This window comes from Ambystoma mexicanum, chromosome 11 (assembly GCF_040938575.1).
Source record: "Ambystoma mexicanum isolate Mex_15411 chromosome 11, UKY_AmexF1_1, whole genome shotgun sequence".
Classification (NCBI taxonomy): domain Eukaryota; kingdom Metazoa; phylum Chordata; class Amphibia; order Caudata; family Ambystomatidae; genus Ambystoma; species Ambystoma mexicanum.
Genome location: NC_090934.1, coordinates 393861410 through 393888801, shown reverse-complemented (window position 1 = coordinate 393888801; position 27392 = coordinate 393861410). Strand labels below are relative to the sequence as shown.

The following is a 27392-nucleotide window of genomic DNA, read 5'->3' as shown; positions in this document are numbered from 1 at the left end:
GCCGGAAAAGAGAATTTCAGGTGTCACTGCCCCACTTTATTAAAGCCGAGAAAAGCTTTTCAAATTCCTAGCTTACAGAGTAGTTTTCTGTGACACATTTCAGCCGGTAGTTGACATGGGTCTGTTGAATTCGTGCACTGCTGGAGTTTAACTCATGTGAGCAAGAATCTGCATGTTATTTTTTATTTTAATGCACACAATGAACGTTGCTTCCAATACATTTATATTAAACAGCTAGAACTTTTTTTCTGCAACACATTATGAGCTGCATTTTTGCTTTCTTAAATCCAAACAGATTCTATATTGTTCATATGGATGAGCAAATGGAAGATCTCCCACATTATATGAAGCAAGCGACAGGGCGTTAAAGGGAATGACAGTGTGTGGCCATGTAGGAATAATATACCCCCGACCATACATAAAAAAGGATATTGCAGGTCACCTTGGAGTTCCGTGACCTTATAAAGGAACTCAGCCTTTGGTCCCGTTTCTGTGTTTGGTCACAAAACCCCTCAGTGACTTGCAATGTCATTATAATCAGTGCTGGTCATTGGGCCGGCTGTCGGCGGATCCGAGATCCGGCACCAGATGTGTAGCCGGATCTCGGGATCCGGCCAGAGTCAGCTGCCCAAGCCCATGAGCCACGCTGGAAAAAAGCAAAAAAAAAATCGTCCGCGACGGCAGCATTGCCGTTTACCGCGGCTTTGGCACTGATGTGTAATTCACAATGCTCACTACATGTACAACTGAAAGGAGTCAGTTGTACATGTAGCGAGCATTGTGCTTTACACACCAGTGCCAGAGCAGCATAAAAGGCAATGCTTCCCTCGCGGTCGTTTTTTTGTTTTCGTTTTCTTTTTTTGGCACAACAAATGAGCCAGGGCTCATCAAGAGGGCCTGGCCTAACTGCAGGGGTCCTGCTGGCCCGTTAGGCCATGCTCCCCCGAGGAGCCCCGGCTCAATGGGCCACTGGCACCCTTGCCAGGCAGCCTTTTGTAGTGATCAACACCCTCTCCCCCTGGGCAGAGGGTGTTGATCTCTGCATTTATTTTCTATAGGCTTGCCTGGCAGGGGACAGGGCCTTGCCTATTCAGCCTTAATGGTGGCGCTGCCCCTTGCCAGCTGAGTAGGGAGAGCGTCACCATTAAGGCTGAAAAGGTGAGGCCCCTGGAAGCAGAGGCCCTGTTCCTTAAGACTGAAACTCCCGCGAATCCGCGGGAGCTTCAGTATTTAGAAAGCAAGGCCTCTGCTTCCAGCGGCCTCACGTTTTCTCCATAATGGTGGCGCCGGCCCACGTGCATCACTTGATTAAAGGCTGAAAGGCATTTTTTTCTGGAGCCTGAAGCTGAAAGGCATTTTTTTCTGGAGCCTGAAGCTTTCGCACACGAGGGAGAGCGTCAGGCGTCAGAAAAAAATCCTTTTCGCGTAGTGGCCGGGGCTGGCAGGGGAGATTAGTGGGCCCCACAGGGCCCCACCTCAAATCGAAATTTCGGAGCCTGCTGGGGCTGAGCCCCGGCAGGCCCCGTCCCACTTAAAGCCCTGGCTGGCGCTAAAAGGCAATGTTGCCTTTGTGAGCGCTTTTTTTTCTTTCTTTTTTGAAGTATTTATCTGACCGGATGGCCACTACCAACCCCGCCCCCTCTAGACCACGCCCCTTCTGCCCCCCCCCCAACTCCTCCCCCTCCCTGGCACTTGTGGGATCCCCCACCACATTTTTTCCATTTCCACCACTGATTATAATATTACGGTAGGGGATACATTATGCCATATATAATTCACCAAATAATAATAACTGTTATATGATGCAAGTATCCGGCCATCTTATTGAAATCCCTCAAATTATGCGAGTTGCTGTTGTCTGACAGTAAAAGCTGGCAATTCATGAGAGTCCCTGGCAATGATGAGAGTGCCTTTCTATACCCTGGCAACGCCAGTAATATGATGGAAGTATGAGAGCATATTATGGCATAAACTGGCAAATAATGGTAACTTGGTCATGTGATTGGTCAATGATGTTGGAGAGGAGAACAGTGAAGGGTTAAAGGTACAGTGCAGAGGGGATATTCTACTGTTTTGCTACAGGCGATCGTCTAGGCATTTCTCTGGTAATTATCACTTACGCATGATCTCTCGGATGGTGATCGCCTCCTTCAGCAGCGACGGCACACTCAGCCCTGCAATATTCTGCGCTCGGACTCGGAAGTGCAGTTTATCCCCGGTAGTGAGGTCTTTTATCACCAGGCTGTTGCGGTCGATCAGATCCGGGTGCGCTGCGACCCATTCTGAGGCTGTGGAGGAAGGATGGGAATTAGCTGAGTACTCAGAGCTTCCCAGCACAAGGGGAACAAACGAAGATGCCGACCCAGCAAACAATAGCATTAAACTTGCCTACATTAGCCATTCCATTCGGGAGACAGCAATCCGGGCCTGGTTTTTGACATTTCATTCTGGTATTTGCAGTTCTGAGTTTATAATCCAGTTGAAATCCAGGATAACAAGTACCAGAATGCAAAATTAAAACCAGGACTGGACTCATGCCTCCCGAATGGAATGGATAATGTTGGCATTTAGTAGCATGCTGAAACATTGACTAAATCTGCAGAGAAAAGGCACTGTAGCACAAGTGGCAATCCAAGAGAGAGTAACATATTCGAATAACAAAGGAAATAATTTAAGAACAATGCATCAATTATACAACTCACGAATAACACCTATGGTGAGGTGTCCTAAAGAAATGCGGAATGCACAAAAATCTTACAGTATTTTTACAGTGTCCATGATCACATAATGAGGCCTACTATGCCAAAGGCTGCAGAAAAGAAGACGAGTGAGTGGGAGAGAGCTTGGTAAGCGAGGTGGAAGTCTGGCAGGTATGCAGGGCCAGAACGTGCAAAGTGGTTGCCGAGATTCCAGGAGGGAAGGCCGAGTGGTGCGGACTTGGCTGGTACCTGACAGTATAGTCATGAACAACAGCAAGGATGAGAGAAGGTGTCTGCTGGAGCGCCAGGAGAAGGCAGTGCCATGGAATTGGGAAAAGAATGAGAAGCAGAGGAACAATGCCAGATGCACGGTCCATGCAGAGTCGAGCAAAGAATGGTTCCATGTCTTTATATTGAAATATTTTATTAAAGAATTAACACATATCGAATATTTTATAATGAAAAAGGTTATAGAGAATGCACTTTTAAAATATTTAAATATCTAACCATTTACCCCACCCCTAAATGCATTCTCTATAAAATCTTTTGTTATAAAATATTCGATATATGTGCATTATTTATAAAATATTCGATATGAAGACTGTATGCCGCGAATAATTAGCTGAGAGGGAGATGCGAGAGAGAGCTGACGGCAGAGGAAGCCCATAATGTAGACAGTTTTGTGGATGCCTCCAGCTGGGCATGGGCGGAGACCCGATGAAGACCAAACTGTGCAGGGAAGATGCATGCAACTCACACTGGTAAAGCCCTCATCCACGGCAATTAAGGAAGCAAGGGGAAATGTTCCTAGAGTACAGGGAGAGAGTGAGTGAAGGAGCAAAAGATTTCCTCAAGCCTGTGGAAAAGTGAATCGAAGGTGTAATACTGATGCCTGTAACATGGTGGGAATCTTCCACAATGCAGAAAGTGACGGTGTAATGCTGATAGCTAGAACACGAAGAGAATGATCCTACAGCACATTAAGAAAGTGAACAGGAGGTGTAATGCTAATAGCTGGACCATGAAGAGAATGATCCTACAGCACATTAACAAAGTGAATAGAAGGTGTAATGCTGATAGCTGGAAAACGAAGTGAATTATCCTATAGCACATTAAGGAAGTGAATAGGAGGTGTAATGCTGATAGCTAGAACACGAAGAGAATGATCCTACAGCACATTAAGAAAGTGGATAGGAGGTGTAATGCTGATAGCTAGAACACGAAGAGAATGATCCTACAGCACATTAAGAAAGTGAATATGAGGTGTAATGCTGATAGCTAGAACACGAAGAGAATGATCCTACAGCACATTTAAGAAAGTGAATAGGAGGTGTAATGCTGATAGCTAGAACACGAAGAGAATGATCCTACAGCACATTAACAAAGTGAATAGGAGGTGTAATGCTGATAGCTAGAACACGAAGAGAATGATCCTACAGCACATTAAGAAAGTGGATAGGAGGTGTAATGCTAATAGCTGTAACATTGAGAGAATGATCCTACAGCACATTAAGAAAGTGAATAGGAGGTGTAATGCTGATAGCTAGAACACGAAGAGAATGATCCTACAGCACATTAAGAAAGTGGATAGGAGGTGTAATGCTGATAGCTAGAACACGAAGAGAATGATCCTACAGCACATTAAGAAAGTGAATAGGAGGTGTAATGCTGATAGCTAGAACACGAAGAGAATGATCCTACAGCACATTAAGAAAGTGAATAGGAGGTGTAATGCTGATAGCTAGAACACGAAGAGAATGATCCTACAGCACATTAAGAAAGTGGATAGGAGGTGTAATGCTAATAGCTGTAACATTGAGAGAATGATCCAACAGCACATTAAGAAAGTGAATAGGAGGTGTAATGCTGATAGCTAGAACATGAAGAGAATGATCCTACAGCACATTAAGAAAGTGGATAGGAGGTGTAATGCTAATAGCTGTGACATTGAGAGAATGACCCTACAGCACATTAAGAAAGTGAATAGGAGGTGTAATGCTGATAGCTAGAACACGAAGAGAATGATCCTACAGCACATTAAGAAAGTGGATAGGAGGTGTAATGCTGATAGCTAGAACACAAAGAGAATGATCCTACAGCACATTAAGAAAGTGAATAGGAGGTGTAATGCTGATAGCTAGAACACGAAGAGAATGATCCTACAGCACATTAAGAAAGAGGATAGGAGGTGTAATGCTGATAGCTAGAACACGAAGAGAATGATCCTACAGCACATTAACAAAGTGCATAGAAGGTGTACTGCTAATAGCTGTAACATTGAGAGAATGATCCTACAGCACATTAAGAAAGTGAATAGGAGGTGTAATGCTGATAGCTAGAACACGAAGAGAATGATCCTACAGCACATTAAGAAAGTGAATAGGAGGTGTAATGCTGATAGCTAGAACACGAAGAGAATGATCCTACAGCACATTAAGAAAGAGGATAGGAGGTGTAATGCTGATAGCTAGAACACGAAGAGAATGATCCTACAGCACATTAAGAAAGTGGATAGGAGGTGTAATGCTGATAGCTAGAACACGAAGAGAATGATCCTACAGCACATTAAGAAAGTGGATAGAAGGTGTAATGCTAATAGCTGGAACATGAAGGGAATGATCCTACAGCACATTAAGAAAGTGAATAGGAGGTGTAATGCTAATAGCTGGACCATGAAGAGAATGATCCTACAGCACATTAACAAAGTGCATAGAAGGTGTACTGCTAATAGCTGTAACATTGAGAGAATGATCCTACAGCACCTTAAGAAAGTGAATAGAAGGTGTAATGATGATCACTGGAACCCACAGAGAATGATCCTACAGCACATTAAGAAAGTGAACAGAATGTGTACTGCTGATGGCTGTAACCTTAGGAGACGTTCCTACAGCACATTAAGAAGGGAATCCAAGGGGTACTGCTGATGGCTGGAACCTGGAGAGACTGATCATATAGCACCTTAAGAAAGTGAATAGAAGGTGTAATGATGATCACTGGAACCCACAGAGAATGATCCAACAGCACATTAAGACAGAGAATAGGAGGTGTAATGATGATGGATGGCTGGACCCTAGAGGGAATTATTCTTCCTGGACCACATTAAGAAGGTAGTGAAATGAGTAAGGCTGATGGTTGGAACCAGGAGAACACATGTGTATAAATCATTTGACAGAGAGTGGAAGTCGTCATATTGCATGCTGTGACTTGAAGTAATGTTTCCAGACACTATTCAAAAAGAGACTGAAACAAGAACCAATCACATGCTGGAATTTGAAGACTATGTCCGCAGACACAGATGTAAGGAGACAGAAACAGGAATCATTGCATGATGGTAATTGAAGTCCAAGTTCCCAGACACAGTTCATAAAGAGAATGAACTGACAGCAACTACATAAATGGAATTTTAGGCTATGCTCCCAGTCCAAGTTGATCAGGAGACCGAAACACGAATTGTTGCATGCTAGGAATTGAAGTCCAGTTTCCCAGAGACAGTTGATATAGAGTCAGAAGCAAGACACACTGGATAGTGAAAAGATAAGTTGTTAGATAGAGTTGATCAAAAGACTGCAACAAACATCACAGCCTGTTGGAAGTGAAGTCCATGTTACCTGATATAGCTCAGAAAGAGATCAACAAAGGTGCCGATCCCTGCTGGGAACTGAAGTCCATACTCCAGATGCACTTAAAATGAAGAGTGAGAAAAGACCCACCACAGGACCACAAGTAAAGGCTTAATTCCCAAACACAGAGACAGAAAGGAGAATCATTGCACACTGGGAGGTCAAGTCTAAATTCCCAAATATATGTTATGAAGAGACTGAAAGGGGGAGCAGTGCATGCTTTGAATTGAAGTCCAAGCCCCAGATACAGCAGAGAGTATAAAACAGTGGAAGGATGACCTGTGGTAAAAAGAAGACATGGTTTAAAGTTGTGGGCCACACCACAACGTTTCTTTCAAGTACATGTATTGAACTCTAGCTTACATGTTATGTCATCATTCTTTACAAAATCACCACTCAACATTAAGACCTAATAACACAACTCAAGAACAACGTAGCAGATACCTAATAAGGCAACCTGCTAAGGTCAAAACGCTAACAACACCACCTAAGAACGACATCACTACAAATAAGCAAAGCACAAGCCAAATATGACTTGCTAAAGAGCAAACAAAAGAACAAAAGCATGAAATGACAATGCTAATAATACGACTCAAGAAGTGTCGTCCTGAAAACACAAATACTGCAAAGAACCAACGGAAGAGTAATGAAGGGAGCAATGAAAACACAACTGCAAAGTATCAGAAAACAGCCCAAATAAAATCATAAAACAAGCAGTGGCGCAATCTCACAAGAACGGAAGTGCAACTCTGTCTATAAACCGGATTGTAGTGCATGTTTAAAAAAAAATATATATATACTAATGAAGCCCCTGTGGGCCTCTGAAGAAGCACAACTTTAAACCCAGATCCAAAACTTGATGGGCAGATGAACAACATTTTGATTGGAAAAAGAAGAAATCAACACAATTGATTGATGGAAACCCTTGAGGTAATACTTCTGAACCACTGTTACTCTGGTTAGCTTTCTTGCATATTTTTCAACCTCATATGTGTCATTGATGAAGGGAAAAGCATATGCAAATCAGTCTTGACCCAGGCCCAAAGGACGCAATCTAACCTGGACTGCTAGCGCGTGGTTAGCAGACAGTTCCAATTACTCTAAATCGTGGTTTCACCAGGGGAACGCTTCATAGCCTAGGTTATAAAGTTCCAGATATCTGCACACAAGTTAGAAGATGTCACCTGCCTGTCAATCAAAAAATATTGGTAAATCACACTGCCATCCAAAGTGTCCTTTTTTTTGTATTCAAATTTTATTAACCAAAGTAATCTACATATAATGTACTTCTCAAATACTTCCCATATGTACAAATAGTCCTTCCACCCCCCTCACACAAAAAACGAATCACTTGCAGAACTACTTCACAACAGATTCAGGAACCTCTCCCGAAGTTCTTCATAAAGATTACATTTCTTAAATTTGCAAAATATTATCCGTTCCAATGAAGAGATTTCTTAGAGATCCTCCATCCATACAGAACTTAAGTGGAATTTGTAATTTTTCCATTCTCTCAATACTATTTCTTTGCAGACAGTGAAGATCTGAAGATCCAAAACTTCTGAGGATAAGACAGATCCTCGAGCAGCTCACTTTCCCCTAGGATTACAGTTGCAAAATCAAAATCCATCTCCAACATCAAAACCTGGTTCATTGTCTCAGACACTTCCCTCCAAAATTACCTCAATCTGCTACACTCCCACATCATATGTTCAAAGGAAGCTACCCTGTGCTTGCAACCCCAACAAGCTTCAGAGTCAAACAATCCCCCTCTTAAAGAGTTTAACAGGAGTCCAATAGACCTTATTGAGGATTTGAATCTGCCGTACTCTCTCAGCAAGGTTTAATGAGGCTCAAGTCACATTGCTACACACAGCATCCCATCTATTCTCAGTCATCACTGAGCCAAGCGATTCTGACCATAACATCAGTATATCTACATTCACCATCTTGTAGCTGACCAGATCATTATACACCCTAGAGGTAATATGCCCTTCTTAGTGGAAGTCCAGCAACCGGTTCTCAAGGTCTTTGTTCTCACTTGATATTATATCACCAATCTCCCTCTTCAACTTCCTATACTCTTTAAAGGTGCAAACCTGTAGACCCTTCAACGCTGTTAATTTACTGATGTGGATCCATCTATTATTCTCAAATAGATCACCAAGCCACTCGACGCTACATAGAAACCAATTCGGCCAGAAGAGCACCATCCACTCCAACTGTATTCTGGGGTTCAGCCAAATTGAAGACTTTGTCGAAAGAAAGGCATCCTCTTTGGTTCTCTCCTTAAGCGTACGCCAACATTTTAGGCGGAGAAGATGTATTGCCGCTAGAATTTTCAGTTGTCAAGAGTGCTTCAGGTGAAAGAGGTGTAGTCTTAATAGATTCTGCAGGTTTCCAGACATCCCTTGATCCCTTAAGGAAAGGAAGCAAGTGTCTTGGCAAAAATGGCAGACGATAAACTGTAAAGTCTGGCACTCCCAGACCCCCTCTTTCAAAAGGAAGCTGCAGTTTCCAAAAGTGGTTGTTTATGGTCCCACACAAATGACTGTGTCAGACTCTCAATTTCTCTCAAACTTGTATTCCTTGGGGGTGGGGTACAGATATCATATTTATCGCATTCACTTCCTCCCAAAGAGACAACTTAAATTAGGACCACCTATCCAAGTCCATCCTCAAGGTCACGGTCAGACACTTGAAAGTGTCCTTTTGTGGTAATGATTCAGTCTTTCAAAACAGAAACTCATTGTTTTTCAATTAAACTTGCTTCCGTCGTTGCACAACTAGGCTTGGAGGAACTCAAATATCCACGGCCAAGGGCACAGAGGCGATAGATCTGTTTAGATGAGTGAGGTTTAAGAGAAAGAGGGGTCATGGAACCCAAACAAGTATTGATCAGATATCTTCTGCTATTATGCAGAATCTGTGTAGGTTAATAATGTGTCGCTATTGGGTGGCTGGCTGCAGGGAGCCTGGTCAACTTGTAGTCTGTGTTTCTTTTTATGCAGGCCGCCATATTGGTCACTCTGCTGCATCAGCATGCTGCTGCCCAGAAGGAAGAGAGCAGGTGTGGGAGTAAGTGGGGGAGATAAGGCAGGACCCTTGCATCTTCCCCCTTCAAGCAAAGGTGTCCCCAAAAATACAGCACAAACCAAATTGGGGAAAATGAGTAAATGCCCCATGAAGAGACAAAATTGCCATGTGGTACGTAATGCCAGAACCAGCGTCATGGCACTGACTACGGGTGCACTATGCCATGCAAGCAATGGAGCACAGTAAAGGAGATTCCTGCTGAGACATGACCAATAGTAGGATGAGCCGGTTCTTTGCGAAAATGTCCCCAGTGAAAATGTAGCCAGCAAAACGTTGTTTTCAAACAGGTAGTCATTCAATACAATCAATGCAAAGTGTGAAAATGTTGCCAGTAATAAGGTAGCAAAATTTTTTTTTTAAAAAATAATACACAATAGCACAAGGCTGTAACCAATACAATTACCCAACTTTTAATAAAACCTCCACAATCACCCTAACTCCGGCCCTAAACCTTCCCCTAATTCCAATCATTACCCTGAACTCTTACAGAACACCAACCCTTTAGAGCGCTAAAGCATTTTATTTGCGTGTTGCTCAACACAAAATCAATGGAAAATGAACAATGGACCTAATTCCAACCCCATGAGTAGCTCGCTACAAATTACACAGCCCTTGTTCTAACTCAGCCCCCTGCTCTAATCCTAACCTTAGCCTTACCCTAACTACAACTCTAACACTTACACACATGCTTACTTTGCTCTAACCACTAGGTTTATCCTAACCCTTATCCTATGCCAACATCACCAGCCCTCCCCAACTTCCCTCTCCCTTTCTTTAACACTTGACCAAACCATTACTCTATTAGCCCTAGGCTTAGCATAACCCCTACCATAACACTTACCCTGAGACTTAATCTACCCTAACAACTAACCAAACCCCAACATCAGCAGCCCTGCAGCATCCACCCGTACCCTAACTTGTACCCTAATTGTAACCATACTCTTTACTCTAGCCCTAACCCTTATCCTTAGCTAATCCCTATCCTTACATTAACCCCTATACTAACCGAAACTCACACAACCCAGCTTTACCCTAACAATTTCCCTAGCAGCACTACATTGTTGGATACATTCCAGCTGCATTTTCTATCATTTGCTTGGCAAGGTTTTCCCTACAGAGATATTTTCACCACAATGTTTTCACGGACTCATTTTTGCTGGCAACATTTTCACTGGATACTGATAAGCCTTATCCGGCTGTAGATCGCAATCTCGTCCTCTGATCACTGAATGAAGACAACGCATTTCATTTGAGGTTAAGATAATAGTTTGCAATAACTGTTTTCTGTGAGAATTATCTCAAATAACACTGCACGCTTAAGAAAAAAGCAGCATTCTGTTCCTAATACTGCATTAACTTGGAGAGGGCAGAAACCTGGAGGGTGTGAAAGCTGTCCTCTGAAGTTGCTTTCATGGCTTTATTGGCAGTAGCGTAGTCAGGATTTCCTGCCAGGGCGGGCCTGTATAGGATGCACAAAGACCTAGGGCAGAGGTCAGTGAAACTGTGGAAGATATCTTTATTATATCAGACATCATTTGTTAGTATATTCATGTGGACTGGTGCAGGTGAAGGTTTGGTCTATTTGATACTTTTAACTAAATTGCAAAAAGAGGCAAATATACCACCTGTCCCGTTCCGTTGACTCATTGTGCAAAGTGAGGTGAGCCCAAAAAAAGATCTCTGAGGAGTTTAACTATTGTACTTTCAAGAAAGACAACCAAAGAAACTGTGTGATACCGGACCTCCTTGTAAACATTGTTTGGTGTGGGGTTTTTGTGTGTGACGTGACACAAAATGTGAAGTGGGTCAAAAAGTCAAATTTGTTTGCATTTCTAACAAGCCGAAATATGGAAAAAAAGAAAGGAGTTTGAAAAAAAAGGGGGCGTACGTTGTGATTGAGTTTGTTGTCTTGAAAGATTAGGTTGCTAACATGAGTGTGGGCAGGTGGACTGCGAGTTCCACTGCACCCTTTGCAGTGAAGATCACGCCAAAATTCAAAGTTACTTTGAGGAATTGTCACAGACATAGTAGTAACCATCACTGCATCAAAATACCAGTAGATTTACAACTTTTAAATAATATATATAAATATTACCCAACTATGTACTATTCATTTTATTGACTGCGTAAGATGGATGACAGAATCCAAGCATATGCATGTTTTCTCTACTGCCACAGAGCAGTAAAGTGCCTGCAAAGTAACTGCAGACTGTGAGCATTCTAAAGCCTGCTGAAGCGAGGAATGCAGAAAAAGCACTGTCCACGTTTCTCCACTACTTCATGCACACGCCTGTTCCTTAAAGATATTCTGAGCAGAGCTCTTAATAGACGTTCTAAAAATCATGGAGTTTGTGGTGCATGGCAGTTAGTATTCCTTGAAGTATTTATTATACAAGCAAGTCTACATGTACCAGAACGCAATGTGATGTGAGTGTAAAAGCCAGCACTGATTTATTACTTTAAGCCTGACGTGGCCCAACTTGCCATCTCTGCAAACTACACTACGGTTCTACTACTTTCAGATTTACACAACCCTGACGAACACTGGTAATAGCTACCAACTTGCAGACCTTGTTTGACGCATGCACGTGTCTTGTTACTCTGAATAATAATGCATGGCATTTGCAAGTATGCAGATAAAGGTATACACACCCATGCAACAATTGGCCATGTGAAGCCTCTTGCTGGGGTCTGAGCAGGGAATATTCACTTATTACTGGGCTTTATGGGCATTTGGCTTTAGCCACATGGCCCTTCTGCAGAGGCTTCCGGCACTTTCCTTTACATCAGAGGACTCCATGTGTGAAAGAGCTCTACACATGGATGTGCAGCGCACATGTGCACCCTTCTAAGTGGCAGATGAACTGCTCAAATTTTGCAGAGAAGGGAAATACTGCCCAAAAAATAAAATGTGTTTCGAAGGGATTGTGTCCTCCGATGTATTCCTTATCTTAGATATCTCCTTCCAGCTCTGCTGGCCTCGGAAAATTTTTCTCTAGAGGGCGCTGCGCGTCGATGTCCTCCGAGTCGATGTCCCTCGACAGCCGCCGTATCGACGTCGACGTCATCCTGCCTATAGAGGCCGCGCGCAGTGTCCGTTGCTCAGTTCCGTTTTTCCGCGCTTACTCAGTGCCTCGGAATACCGTTGCTCAGTTTTGTCAGGTTAATCCTATTTACCTCGAGTTATTCGATACTGTACTTGATGGCTTCTTCGTCGGAACCGACAACTCCTCGATCCGGCTTCAAAAAATGCAGAGATTGTGGGAAAAAGATGTCGCTGACTGACCCTCACAGAGTTTGTCTGTGGTGTTTGGGAGCTGAACACCATTGTTCGGAGTTGCGAGGACTGTATGTCCATGACAGCTAAGGCCCTGAAGGAGCGTAGGGGGAAGCTGGAGAAAGGTAAGACTTTTAAAGCTTCTTCTTCCTCGACGAAGTCGAGACATTTGTCTCCTTGTCACCATTCGCGCTCCAGGTCTCGGAGTGGATCCCATCACTCCTCGAGATTGAAGCACTCGAAGAGGAGACGTCGAAGATCCCCTTCTCCGTCTTCTTCTTCCTCTGTTTCTCCAAAGAGAATCCCTTCCCCACGAAACATAGTTCCCGGGCTGAATGGGAGGAATTCCGCAAAAATATGATGAGCGTCTTCGAGAAAGCGGCCTCGACCCCCTCGAAGACTGCCGAGAGCGATGCTCTGGTCGAAAGACCTAAAAGTCAAAAACGCTGCGAGTCGCAGTACCCGGCGAAGGAAACCTCTCGAGCGCGTCTCGAACCCTCGAGTAGGACTATGATCTCAAAACCTTCCTCGAAGGTTCCGTCGACGCCGTCGATGAAGGTTCCGTCGACGCCGAGGTCGGTGTCTTCGACGCCGTTGTCGAAGGGACCTTCGACACACGGGTCTGTCGACTCGACGCCAGCTTCGACACCGGCGTTGACGCCAAGAAAGGTCACGGTTACGACACACCCAGTGACTATCCCCAGGTCCTCGATGACGATGGCGTCGAGATTGTCGAGCAGAATCCCAATTCTGTCGAGGTCATCGAGGCCTCCGCTTTTGTTTTCGACGCCACGCTCGAAGCCGTCGGCGTCAACGACATCGACGTTTTCGAGGCCGATTATGACAAGTTCGGCACCCTCTGCCTTGGAAATGGGGTTTACACCCTTTATGAGTTCAGAACAATTGAGAACTATGTCCTCAATTATGGAAGAGGGTGAATTGTCTGAACAGGAAGACACATTTGAGTTGCAGGGACCTGTAACCCCAATTAGAGAGGAATTTTCCTCTGAAGAACGCAGGTTAAAGGATCTTCATGATTCTTTACATGAGGCAAGTGGGTTAGACACTTCCCCTGAGGTGGAGTTTGCTAGGCCAGACCCGGGGGAGCATGCTGAAACCCCCTATAGAGCCTTAATGGCCAGGATCACAGAGTTTATGGGGTGGTCTGCACCTTCACAATCTTTCCAACAAGATGACCTCACGGATATTCTTGATAAAGGCCCACAGGAGGATCCTGTGGTGCCTTTTCATAAAGCTCTTCAGAGGAAGATTATGACAAACTGGGAAACCCCAGATGTCGTCCCGGCAGTAAATAAAAAACTGTCTACAAAATACAGGGTATCTTCTACAGACCCGGAGTTTTTGTCAAAACACCCATCCCCAGAAAGTCTGGTGGTACAGGCAGCATCTTCTACTGATGTCAAGAAGGCTTATCCTACCATCCCACAGGACAGGGACGATAAAAAATATGATGCTATGGCAAAGAAAGTATTTTCAGCATGTAGCATGGCGTTAAAATCTGTTAATGCTACTTGCACCCTTGCTAGATTCAGCCATACACTTTGGGAGTGTGCTTCTACAGCGGCTGACTGCATCCCGGAGGGAGAAGAAAGGGAGGCGTTCCTGAATATCATACAGGACGGTAAAGACGCTATGTGCGAATCCCTCCAGACGGGCATTGATTCAGCTGACAGTATCAGCAGAGCAATGGCGGCAAGTACAACAACCAGGACATTCGCCTGGTTGAGAAAGTCTGGTTTTGCCCCAGATGTGCAAGCCAGGCTCTTGAACATGCCATTCGATGGCTCTTCTTTGTTCGGGAAAAAGGCGGATGACAGTTTAGAGAAACTGCAAACTTCAAAAGCAGCAGCAAAATCCCTAGGCGCTGCAATCCGTCAGACACCTTTTCGTCCCACAGGAACCTCGGCGAGGGGCAAGTCCTTTCGCTTCTACTCCGCATTCGGAAGAGGTAGAGGACGACCGGCTCAAAGGGGACAAAGAAGAACTACCCGAGGTGGACGGGGTAGATATTCAAAAGCCGCAGCGACAGCAGGTGCCTCTTTACCATCGGCATCTGCATCAGCCGCCCCAAAACCACTCTGAGGACTTCCCTCACAGGACACCTGTAGGAGGCAGGTTGACTCAACATCTGGCGGAATGGCAGGCTATCACGTCAGATGCTTGGGCATTGGAAACAGTTGCCCAAGGTTACTGCCTGCCTTTCCTACGCATACCTCAGAGTCATCCACCGGGGATCAGCTCTCAAAAAGCTCCAGATCCGCTCCTCTTGCAGGAAATTTTGGACCTGCTAGAGAAAGGTGCCATAGAACCGGTACTTGTAGCGGAGAGGAACAAGGGCTGGTACTCCCCTTATTTTCTCATTCCAAAGAAAGACGGAGGACTGAGACCCATCTTGGACTTGCGAGAATTTAACAAATTCCTCAGGAAAGACAAATTCAAGATGGTCACTCTTTCTCAGATCCTCCAGGCCCTTCAGTTCCAGGACTGGTTGGTATCTCTGGACCTTCAGGACACTTATTTCCATGTGCCTATCCATCTCAAACACAGGAAATACCTGAGGTTCGCAATTGGCAACTCTCATTATCAATTTCGAGTGCTGCCATTTGGGCTGACCTCCGCCCCGAGGGTCTTCACCAAGCTGATGTCGGTAGTGGCTGCAAGTCTAAGGAGGGAAGGGATTCACGTCTACCCCTACCTGGACGATTGGTTGATCAGGGCTGTATCTTCGGAACAAGCTCAGATCCAGCTAAATCACGTGTGCCACTCCCTTCACAAACTGGGCTTCTCCCTCAATTTAAAGAAGTCACAAATGATACCATCGCAGAGACTCCAGTTCATCGGAGCGATCCTGGACACTTCCCTGGGAAAAGCCTCACCACCAGAGGTGAGGGCTCAAGATATTCTACAGATGGTTACCAAGTTCCAAAATGCCCAACGTCTCCCAGCCTTCGACTTTTTGAGGTTGCTAGGCCTCATGGCATCCTGCATTTTCCTAGTGCCAGAGGCTCGCCTGGGAATGAGATCCCTCCAGTGGGCACTGAGGACTCAGTGGTCACAATTCTCAGGAAGAATGACAGATCTTCTTCAGGTTCCCGACAGGGTGGCTCGAGACCTTCAGTGGTGGGCCTGTCAGGAGAACATTCTGAAAGGAGAACAGTTTTGGCAACCCTGGCCGGAGATAACAGTAGTCACGGATGCCTCACTCACAGGGTGGGGAGCCCACGCCAACGACTTGACCATCAGCGGTCGTTGGTCTCCATCGGAGTCCAGACTACATATCAACCTGTTAGAGCTGAGAGCCATCAGACTTGCGCTGAAGGCGTTCCTGCCAGCTGTACAAGGAAAAAATGTCCTGATAATGACGGACAACACGGTGGCCATGCATTACCTCAACAAAAGAGGAGGCGTAGGATCACTACCCCTGTGCAGTGAGGCAATGCAGCTCTGGTTTTGGGCAATCCAAGAAGGAATCTCTCTATCGGCAGTTCACCTAGCCGGAGAGAAGAACTTGACAGCGGACGCTCTGAGCAGGCAGAGTACAGTCTCCCACGAGTGGGAACTAGCTCAGGAAGTCCTTCAAGAGATCTTCGCCCTTTGGGGAACCCCTCAGGTGGATCTGTTGGACACCAGCGTCAACAGGAAGTGCGATCTGTTCTGCTCAAGGGAATTTTCCTTGAGAGGAGCTCTGGGAGACGCGTTCATAGTGGACTGGGAGTTTCCACTTCTGTACGCGTTCCCACCGGTCCCTGTCATTCCTCAAATGATCAGGAGGTTGAGAAAATTCCGGAGAACCATGATCCTAATTGCCCCGGATTGGGCCAGGAGAACGTGGTACTCGGACCTTCTAGACTTGTCCATCTGCCCTCCAATTCGACTTCCACTCAGAGAGAACCTACTCTCACAGAAGGGAGGTCAGGTTCTCCATCCAGACATCAAAACCCTCAACCTTCACGCTTGGCTTCTGAAAGGCTGAGGTACAAGGATTGGGACCTCCCTGATGATGTTATGGAGGTGTTGCTTTCAGCAAGGAGGCCAGCAACAAAGTCTTTATACCGCTGCCGTTGGAACAGATTTTGCAGCTGGTGTAGAGAACAGAATATCGACCCCTTTTCATGTGGTACACCAATGGTTTTGTCCTTCCTACTATATTTGGCGAATTCAGGCCTTCAAGTTGGCACCATTAAGGGCTATCTCGCAGCGCTATCCATCTTTAAGCGCACTGCGGAAGAACCATCCTACTTCAAGTTACCCTTGGTAATACAGTTTCTAAAGGGGTTAACCAATGTTTATCCCCCAAGACCATTCCAAGTTCCCCTGTGGGATTTAAACTTAGTCCTAACTTTCCTGATGGGCTCACCTTTCGAACCACTCCATTCTTGTTCGTTAAGATTCCTTACCCTTAAAACTGTTTTATTAATAGCACTTACATCTGCTAGAAGGGTGAGCGAATTACAAGCTCTTTCTTGTAAACCCCCTCATACAATCTTTCACAAAGACAAAGTTGTCCTGCAAGTGAAGACTAATTTCCTCCCAAAGGTGGTTTCTGAATTCCATATCACTCAGAAGATTACCCTACCATCTTTCTATCCTCCTCCTCATCCAGGAAAAGAGGAAGAGAGGTTACACAGGCTAGACCCTAGAAGGGCTTTAAGTTTTTACATCAGTAGACTAGCCAAGATAAGACAGGCAGACCAGCTGTTTGTAGGTTACACAGGTCACAAGCTGGGGTTACCAATAACTAAGCAGACCATTTCCAGATGGATCATTCTAGCCATTCTGAAATGTTATAAACTGGCAGGGAAAGAGCCCCCTCAAAACCTTAGGGCTCATTCGACCAGAGGTATTGCAGCTTCATCGGCCCTCAAAAGAGGTGTGCCGGTTAAAGACATCTGTGCGGCCGCTACATGGTCGTCTATCCATACCTTTACACGATTTTACAACTTGGATTCCTCCTCCAGTCAAGAGAGTAGGTTTGGAAGGGCTGTACTGCACTCTATTCATCAATAGAAGACAGCGTGAAGTCAGTACTCCCTCCTCCAATGATAGAATACTGCTATGGGAGCCTATCTAAGATAAGGAATACGTCGGAGGACACAATCCCTTCGAAGAACAAGTTACTTCTTACCTTGTAACGTTCTTTCGGCGGGATGTTCCTCCGACGTATTCCTTATCGACCCTCCCATCCAATTTGAGGTAGGACCCTGCCCCTCAAGGAGTAGCTTGTCTACACAACCGCTCAATGGTGGAAACACACACCAGAAAAGTGAGGCTAGTACCAATTGAAGAAGGAATCAAATTCCTTAAAATCAAAGGTATTGTCGCTATTGCTCAGAGAAGCAACAGAGAGAATCTTTACAACATGTCCAGGTCTGATGTCTATTCGCAAAAAGTTTTTTCGGCATATTTTTAATCTGACCACCCAGTTAGATCATGATGAAATATGGCAATTGCTCTTCTCGAGCCCAAAACCTGTAGTAAAAGTGGCCATAGTGCATTTTCTGGAAGCAACTGTGCCCGATCTGGTGCTTGATAAGTCCAAAAACTAAACATTCTTAAGGGTTTATAAATCATAATAATGATAACAGCTTCCTAATGTGATGAGCAATCATTATGGATTATTTGTTTTAGTATTATGATTAATTGTTGTAAAAACAGATTTGTTTAAAAAATATGTTTAATTTGAAGAATAATTACATGTGTTGTAATGATGTTTATGTATTCACTTAAGTTTGTTTTTTTCTTTCGTTTTTAAGCATCATGCTTTTGTATTGCTGTTAATTGTGTTTTCCTTTTATAATTGTATTTTAATTTTGTTTTTTTGTTTTAAATTTGTGAAATATTTGAAAAGTTGTGTTTATCAACTAAACAAATAAAAATAAAATAAAAAATAAAGTACCAATTTAAACAAAGCAATTGATTAGCAGCACTCACCCATTTCTGGAATCAATTATAATATATGTAACAAAATAAATACTGATTAATGAATGGATCAAAACTAATGCAATGTTTTGTTTTTAAAATGTGAGGATTATTTCGTTTTATAACTTTATGTCACATACAACAAACATGTATCGGAAGAAAACTCAGTACCCAGCACAGATTTCGACCGAGAACACGCCAACGCCAATACTGTGCAGGACAGTCTTGGGTGAGGTTTGCCATGGTCATGGAATTTACTTACAGCCTTCTTTGCAATACTCCACAAGGTATCCATCGAGGCCGCCGGCCCCAATGCGCTCTGGAGGTCTCCAGCGCAGGGTGATGGTCGTGTCTGAGATGTCCTCCACTGTCAGGTTGTTGGGTTCACTCGGAGGGGCTGAAAATCAAGAAAGTGAGAAATGACACGTCCGATTCCCCAGTTCTACAAGTGAGGGGAGGCCTCACAACAGGTTCGACTTTCCTGTCAGATCTGTGGAGGAAGCATTTTGTGCAAGGTGTGAACCTGAGGATGACCTTTGCCCTCTGAAGGATACATTCGAGTCGGCATGCCGGATGTGAGACCCTCGACACAGAGCAGCAACTACTACATTTTATTTGTGCTCTTCTTAGGGGGAAAATACCTAACTCTGACAAATTTTCCAAGATGGTCATTTGAGGGCGAATCCAGAAACGTACTGAAAAATCCAAGTTATCCATTTGAAGACCATTCCTTTCCAGCTTGAGCAGTTAGAATCAAAAGCCATACATTTAAAGACTATCCTGACATTATAGCTTCAAATAACTTGCCCAGCTTCAAATCTTTTAAATGATTTCATTTTGTTTTAGGAACACATAAATGCATTTAAATAGTTTTCAAAACTATATTTTGAGGACACAGTTCTAAATGTGTAGAATGTTTGAAGTAGCTATTTTGAGGCTAAACCAATTTAGAAGGAAAGGCAAGAGAATGAATTTTAGAAGGGATGGAGAAAGGAAATTGTTGAGCTGCAGATATGAAATGGATGATGTGACATAGAAATGTGCCGAAGCAGGGACATGAAGCCAGGGAGATAGATACAGGGAGCAGAAAGTCGATAATTGGTGAGGGATTAGTTGCAAGGAATTGTAATGAATGGCGACTGACAGAAGCCAGCCTTTGACACAACCTACCTATAGGCACGAATGGTTGTGAAGGCTCACTGGGACGGGACATGCCAATGGCGTTCACTGCATACACGCGCATCTCATAGGGCACGCCCTCGATCATCCGCTTGGCATCAAAGGAGAGCTCCTTCAAGAGGTCAAAGTTCAGCCGCATCCATCGGTAACTCTTCTTCTTCTTGCGTTCCAGTACGTACCCTGATGGGAGAAGGACATGGGTTTCACAGGGGTTCACAGAGATAAAAGATGTGACCACATGTTATAGCGCGCCCATGGTCTCCACCCTGTGAGAAAAGAGTTTGGAGAGATGTGGTGGGGCATTGAGAAGATGTTTCCCTCTTTCGAGATGCTGAATTTATAATAGAGAAAAACACAAAATAAGAGGGATGGACGCTTAAGGAGATGTTGACAAAAGTGTAAAACATTAGCAAAGACAAGAATATGACACTGAATCAAATTAAATTAACACAACTCAGAGCCATTTAATTCCATTCGGAAATCAGGGCAGCGTTCTTCAAAGATTGATAGGCCTAGGTCAGATGTAGCCTCATATAGGCCTCAGTGAACCCCATGGAGACAGCAAGGGAAAGATGCATTGCTGTCTTAGGGAATCTGGACTGAGTGCAGTGTTAGGGGCAAGGGAGTTGAATCCATAAGTTTGACTGTTGTGGAAAGAACCGCACATGCTCCTACCTAGAATTCCTTGGCCTCCATCATACTTGGGGGGTTCCCACTGTACTGTGCAGGAATCTTCTAGAATGTTCGAGATCTTAGGTGCCTCGGGAGCATCTGGGACATCTGGAATGAAAAGAAAAAAAAATATAAAAATGTACTTCAGTGTTTCAGTTCATCTGCAACCAGGACTCACCTTCAGTCCAACTGCAAACAAGACTGCCTTAACCCATCTCCAACCAAAACTGGACCTTAACCCATCTCCAACCAAGAGTGGACTTTGACTCATCTCCAACCAAGAATTAACCTTAACTCATCTCCAACCAAGAATGAACTTTGACTCATCTCCAATCAAGAATGAGTCTTAACTCATCTCCAACCAATAATTAACCTTACCCTTCTCCAACCAAGACTGGGCCTTACCCCATTTCCGAACAAGAGTGGACCTTGACTGATCTCCAACCAAGAATGAAACTTGACTCATCTCCAAACAAGAATTAACCTTAACCCATCTCCAACCAAGAATGAACCTTAACTCATCTCCAACCAAGAATGGACCTTGACTCATCCCCAACCAAGAATTAACCCTACCCATCTCCAACCAAGACTGGACCTTACCCCATTTCCAAACAAGATCAAACTTTGACTAATCTCCAACCAAGAATGAACCTTGACACATCTCCAGCCAAGAATGAACCTTGATTTATCTCCAACCAAGAATGGACCTTGACTCATCCCCAACCAAGAATTAACCCTACCCATCTCCAACCAAGACTGGACCTTACCCCATTTCCAAACAAGATCAAACTTTGACTCATCTCTAACCAAGAATGAACCTTGACTCATCTCCAGCCAAGAATGAACCTTGACTCATCTCCAACCAAGAATGAACCTTAACCCATCTCCAACCAAGAATGAACCTTAACTCATCTCCAACCAAGAGTGAACCTTGAATCATCTCCAAGCAACAATGAACCTTAACCCAACTCCAACTAATGGAGAACAAAAACAACCAGAACGACAGTGGCATTTCTTTTCTGATCCATTTCTGCCCTTAAACTGGATTTCTTTACTTTTGATCATTACATTGGATAATTGGTGATCAGGCTGTGTGCCTGGTCAAGAAGGGGATACTCTTTGATACCCTGAAAATAGTTAAAAGTTGCGATAAACTTTACTTTTTTGGCCATGCCAATACCTTGAATTTTGTCAGTGAAATGACAATGATTACATTCACGTTGAACAAATAATATTTCACAGTGAGATTTCTTTATGTGAAGGAGAGAATCCATTTATTTTTATTGGACATAAAGTATACTTATAGCTATGCAATCATCACAAAATAATTCCTGTATATTAGTGCACCCAAAAAATGGTATCCTTTTTGCTTATCAAAGCCTGTTCGCTAATACACTTCTGTTCTGTGCAAACACCAAGCTGACACGTTTTGCTATGAAGGGCTTTCTGAAATCATTAATTAAAAGCTCTTGCTTTAATGTGGCTTGCGTCACTACTGTATTGATTTCTAGCAATATTCAGGGATATTGGGCCTCATTCCGAGGTTGTCGGTAACCCACCAGTGCCACCAGCAGGTTGCTGCCAATCCCATAACACTGTTTACTCCGCCTGAGATCTCAGTGCCACTGGGACATTACAAGTCCCGGCGGCCCAGGAAATCAGGCGGCAGAAAATGTTGTGCCCCATTCCCGTGGAGTCCAACAGAACTCCACGGGAATGGGTGCACAGAAGCACCTGTACCGTTGTCAGCAGTGCTGGTGCTTCCATGGCAACCCTGCCTACCGGGGCCGATGCACCTGGCAGGTCAGACCTGCCGGGCGTATCTGCTCTGGCAGGCAGAGTTGTAGCCTGCTGTTCCGGAAAGGGTGCCGGTACATTGCCACCCACAGCCTTGTTTCCAGACCGGCAGACTCGTGATGAGGTCCTTTGACCACAAATTAGATTATTTTTTCAGTGTGGCTTCCAATACCAAATAATAAGGAATGAGGAATTCCTCACTGCTTGACGCGTTCGGCATGTGCACACACATAGCTTTGGAAGTGTATTAGAGAATCAGCACCAGGACTGATAGTTGAAAGAGATACCTCTTTGTGATCTTAAGCCTGCACCACTTTTGACAACTTTCACTCACCAATGACCTTGACAGTGATGTCGGCTTTATCCTCCCCTGCCGGGTTCTTCACCACCACATTGTATACACCTTCATCCTGTTTCTCCGCTCCCTCAATGGTGAAGACGCAGTGGTCTTTGTAGGCCTCCACACGAACTCTGCCTTCTGTTTCCGAAATCACCTGGACATGTCAAAACAACAAGTCAGGGTACAGCCAGCAAGTGTGATTGGCCCAATATACCCCCATTGCTGAACATAGGGGTGAATCAGCACGCTCTGCCACCAGTGCGAGTTGCAGGAAGAAAATCAGCACCTTGTGCCTCTCAGCACATGATGCAGAGATTGGAGCAAGACAGAGAATAGGTATAAGGGAGAGACAGGGAGAGGATCAAGTCAATGTGCATAGTAGAATCAAACCAAAGATCTCCTTCCTGTGCGGCGCAAAGGAAGAGTATATAGAGTGGCCCCTGGGGGTGTATTCGCGCATAGTACCATCCAGGATCCTTCTTCTTCTGCATTGTTGTCTCATAGTCCCTGCCCTCACTACTTCCCACTGAAAAACAAATCTCACTTGTGAGAAGACTTTAGGAGGTTCGCCTGACATCTAAACTAACATGGAAAGTCAGATTAATAAAGTTCTTAGGGGTAGTAACCTTTAAAATACACACTTAGACTGACTGCAGCAAGTTTTATTTTCACAAATGTAACAATGTCTTTAATGGCACTCACATGTTATGTTTATGATTCACACTTCCCGCCTACTCTTACCCCACCCACAACTGCTCAGAAGGGCCGGACATGTCTTCTAGACATAGCAGCATTTCAGTAAATCCACCAAACACAGTCTGTTCAGAAGGAGGCCTTCTACTATTGTATTATGTATAGTTTGCTTTGGAGCAATGAACTCTTTTCCACCAACTGAAGTTTTCATACCTTTTCTTTACTCGCGGGCCCAGTTGGGAAGGACACACCAGGAGGGACACACCGGGAGTGGGGAAACGGACAAGAAAACAGACCTGATGCCACGTATCTCGCTTTTTTGACACAGAAGTGACACACCTAGTACAGATCATAGTCCATATGTTCGTTGTGTATTTTCTTCTCTTGCCTTGGCATTTGTGATCTGATGGGAGACTCAGGCCATCGTTTTGCTTCCACAATGTGTGTGTTCAGGTCTGATCAGCCTTCATGAATGTTTCTGCCTTTGCTACATAATTCAAGCAAGCTATCTTTTTCTGTAATTTGTTCCTAGTAGTCAATGTGCTGGGGCTGCCTGATGTTGGAATTTGCTTCGGTGAGCAATTGTTCATGGGGAGTTAAATCTCTCTTCTTCTGTAACTCCTTTCATAGTAACCAATGGACAGGTGCTGTCTGATTTTGTAATGTGCGCCAGTGAGCCATTGTTCATGGGGAATTAAAGCACTCTTCTTCTGTAACCCTTTTCGTAGTAGTCAATGGGCAGGGGCTGTCTGATGTTGCAGTGTGCTCCAGTGGGCCATTGTTTATGGGGAATTAAAGCTCTCTTCTTCTGAGGCTCCTTTCATGGTAGTCAATGGGCTGGGGGTGTCAGGTATTGCAATTGCAGTGTGCTCCAGTGAGTCATTGTTCATGGGGAATTAAATCACTCTTCTTCTGTAACTCTTTTCGTAGTAGTCAATGGGCGGGGGCTGTCTGATGTTGCAGTGTGCTCCAGTGAGCCATTGTTTATGGGAAATTAAATCACTCTTCTTCTGTAACTCTTTTCATAGTCGTCAATGCGCGGGGGCTGTCTGATGTTGCAGTGTGCTCCAGTGAGCCATTGTTTATGGGGAATTAAAGCACTCTTCTTCTGAGGCTCCTTTCATAGTAGTCAATGGGCTGGGGGTGGCAGGTATTACAATTGCAGTGTGCTCCAGTGAGTCATTGTTCATGGGGAATTAAATCACTCTTCTTCTGTAACTCTTTTCGTAGTAGTCAATGGGCGGGCGCTGTCTGATGTTGCATTGTGCTCCAGTGAGCCATTGTTTATGGGAAATTAAATCACTCTTCTTCTGTAACTCTTTTCATAGTAGTCAATGGGCGGGGGCTGTCTGATGTTGCAGTGTGCTCCAGTGAGCCATTGTTTATGGGGAATTAAAGCACTCTTCTTCTGAGGCTCCTTTCATAGTAGTCAATGGGCTGGGGGTGGCAGGTATTACAATTGCAGTGTGCTCCAGTGAGCCATTGTTTATGGGAAACTAAAGCTCTCTTCTTCTATAACTGTGTTCGTAGTAGTCAATGGACAGGGCTGTCAGATGTTGCAGTTGCAATGTGCTCCAGTGGGCCATTGCTTTTGGGGAATTAAAGCTCTCTTCTTCTGAGGCTCCTTTCATAGTGGTCACTGGGCTGACAGTTTCAGGTGTTGCAGTTGCAGTGTGCCCCAGTGGGCCATTGTGCATGGGCAAATATCTCTGTGATTTTTCAGGTTTCCAGATTTCTTGTAAAGCGCTACTCTTTCCAAGTCCTTCCTGAGTCCATCTTCCATTACTCCATGCCCACACTACTCTAGCCTGTTCTCAGCACCTTTTGAAGTTTGTGTTTGGAAAGAGTGACCTTGTCTTTAGGTGGTATTCTGATCCTCACTCTGCCACCAATACCTGCCTTGGTGGCATGGCTGGATTTGTCAAAAAACAACAGAAGCTGTCCCCACAGGAAAATGGTCTGGATTTGTAACATGTGTTTCACATTATCTTGGTGTTGTTTTACTTAATGTCAAATGTCTAACTGCTACATATTTTGTGGCTTTGTAACGCTAAGCATTGGTGCTGGGAATGGCTAAGATCGAGCTTTCCTCCTTCTCATCATTTCGAATCCGGTGACTCCAGTTGTCACGCTCAGGGTCCACCAAAGTTCTAACAGCAGTGTCTTTAACTTCCAAACTGGATGCAGCAGCAAGCTGTAGGCTCTCTTTAACTAAGCAACGTGCACCTCACCCCAGGCCATTTTCCCCAAGGCATTTGGTGAAACGAGGGTATCCTGTTGTGCTTGACACCCCTCTCGTTTAAATACTGCCATTGCTATGGAGATCAGCTGGACCACCCTGTCATTAACCAGTTCACGTCGGTAGTATTCTCTTTGAAAGATCTCTTCCAGTATGCCAATCGTGGTGGCTGTGGTGATGCTGTTGACACGATGCAGTTCTTTCCATTTAGAAAAGTAGTCAACAAGAATGATGCCTTATTTTTCATCCTCCTCCATCTTGTCCAAAAGTCCTATCTTCACTTCGACCAAATTTGTAATGTACTTACTGCTTGATGCAGTGCAGGGCGAGAGTGCGGCAGTGAGGGTGGTCTACCATGGTCTCTGTGAATTTGGAGCAGCTATTCACTTTTGGGAGTCTTTTGTCCCTTGCACCTTGGAGGCAGAGTTGCAATCACTTGCACTCAAAAGAGCATCCCAGTGTGATAGCATGGAGCGGGAGTGAGGCAGTGGTGTGGCCTGCCGTGGTCCACCGGGGGACTGTGGAGCAGGCTCTCTACAATTTGCGTGCTGAGTATTTTGATTGAAAATCAACTTGGTGCCTGGATGAACGCTGTAAAACGGTAAGCGATTTATTGCAGTAATAAGCTGCTGCGCGCCCGAACAAATGGAATTCAATCGAGTATGGGGGACAGTAGTGTGAAATTGACAATTATCATGTCTAAAGGCGAAAAACAGGTAAAATTGCCTTCTTAAGTAATTGCATCTATTGCTAATTTGACAAAAAACAACTACTTGTTAAGGCGATGACAGTTAACTGTTGTTTTGGACCCGGCTATATATTCAAAAAGAGCAGTGACTGATGGTCTTATTGGCCTTTGAGCTGCTCCTGAATAACAAGTGTACCTGCTACAGTATAATAAACAAATGAGTATTGTCACAATTGTGAGCATAATGCCTGGCATAATTAGCTTACTCATTAGCGGAGTGCGCTGCTGAGTGACTACAGACTTTGGCAGACCCAGAGTCTTTCTACAGCTTCCATTGCTTTCCCAGCTTCACCAGAGACTTTAAATACTCACTCCAGCCGCAGAGTGGCCGCAGAGTGAGCTGCTGAGTGACTGCAGACTTTGGCAGACCCAGAGTCTTTTTACAGCTTCCATTGCTTTCCCAGCTTCACCAGAGACTTTAAATACTCACTCCAGCCGCAGAGTGGCCGCAGAGTGAGCTGCTGAGTGACTGCAGACTTTGGCAGACCCAGAGTCTTTTTACAGCTTCCATTGCTTTCCCAGCTTCACCAGAGACTTTAAATACTCACTCCAGCCGCAGAGTGGCCGCAGAGTGAGCTGCTGAGTGACTGCAGACTTTGGAAGACCCAGAGTCTTTCTACAGCTTCCATTGCTTTCCCAGATTCACCAGAGACTTTAAATACTCACTCCAGCTGCAGAGCGGCCGCGGAGTGAGCTGCTGAGTGACTGCAGACTTTGGCAGGCCCAAAGTCTTTCAACAGCTTCCCTACAGCTTCCATTGCTTTCCCAGAGACTTTAAATACTCACTCCAGCCGCGGAGCGGCCGCAGAGTGAGCTGCTGAGTTACTGCAGACTTTGGCAGACCAGAGTTTTTCTACAGCTTCCATTGCTTTCCCAGCTTCACCAGAGACTTTAAATACTCACTCCTGCCGCGGAGCGGCCGCGGAGTGAGCTGCTGAGTGACTGCAGACTTTGGCAGGCCCAGAGTCTTTCTACAGCTTCCATTGCTTTCCCAGCTTCACCAGAGACTTTAAATACTCACTCCAGCCGTGGAGCGGCCGTGGGGTGAGCTGCTGAGTGACTGCAGACTTTGGCAGGCCCACAGTCCTTCTA

General features: G+C 44.7%; 1 protein-coding gene across 1 annotated transcript in view; it reads right to left on the bottom strand.

Moving 5' to 3' along the window:
- The window catches only part of MYBPC3 (myosin binding protein C3), a 278233-nt gene that overhangs the window by 46058 nt on the left and 204783 nt on the right, over positions 1-27392 (bottom strand). The window contains exons 23-27 of the mRNA XM_069623114.1: positions 22615-22774; positions 20487-20591; positions 19803-19991; positions 18895-19029; positions 2121-2288 (exon numbers count right to left, since the gene is read on the bottom strand). Of these exons, the coding sequence (XP_069479215.1) occupies positions 2121-2288; positions 18895-19029; positions 19803-19991; positions 20487-20591; positions 22615-22774 (757 nt within the window). The remainder of the gene's footprint in view (positions 1-2120; positions 2289-18894; positions 19030-19802; positions 19992-20486; positions 20592-22614; positions 22775-27392) is intronic.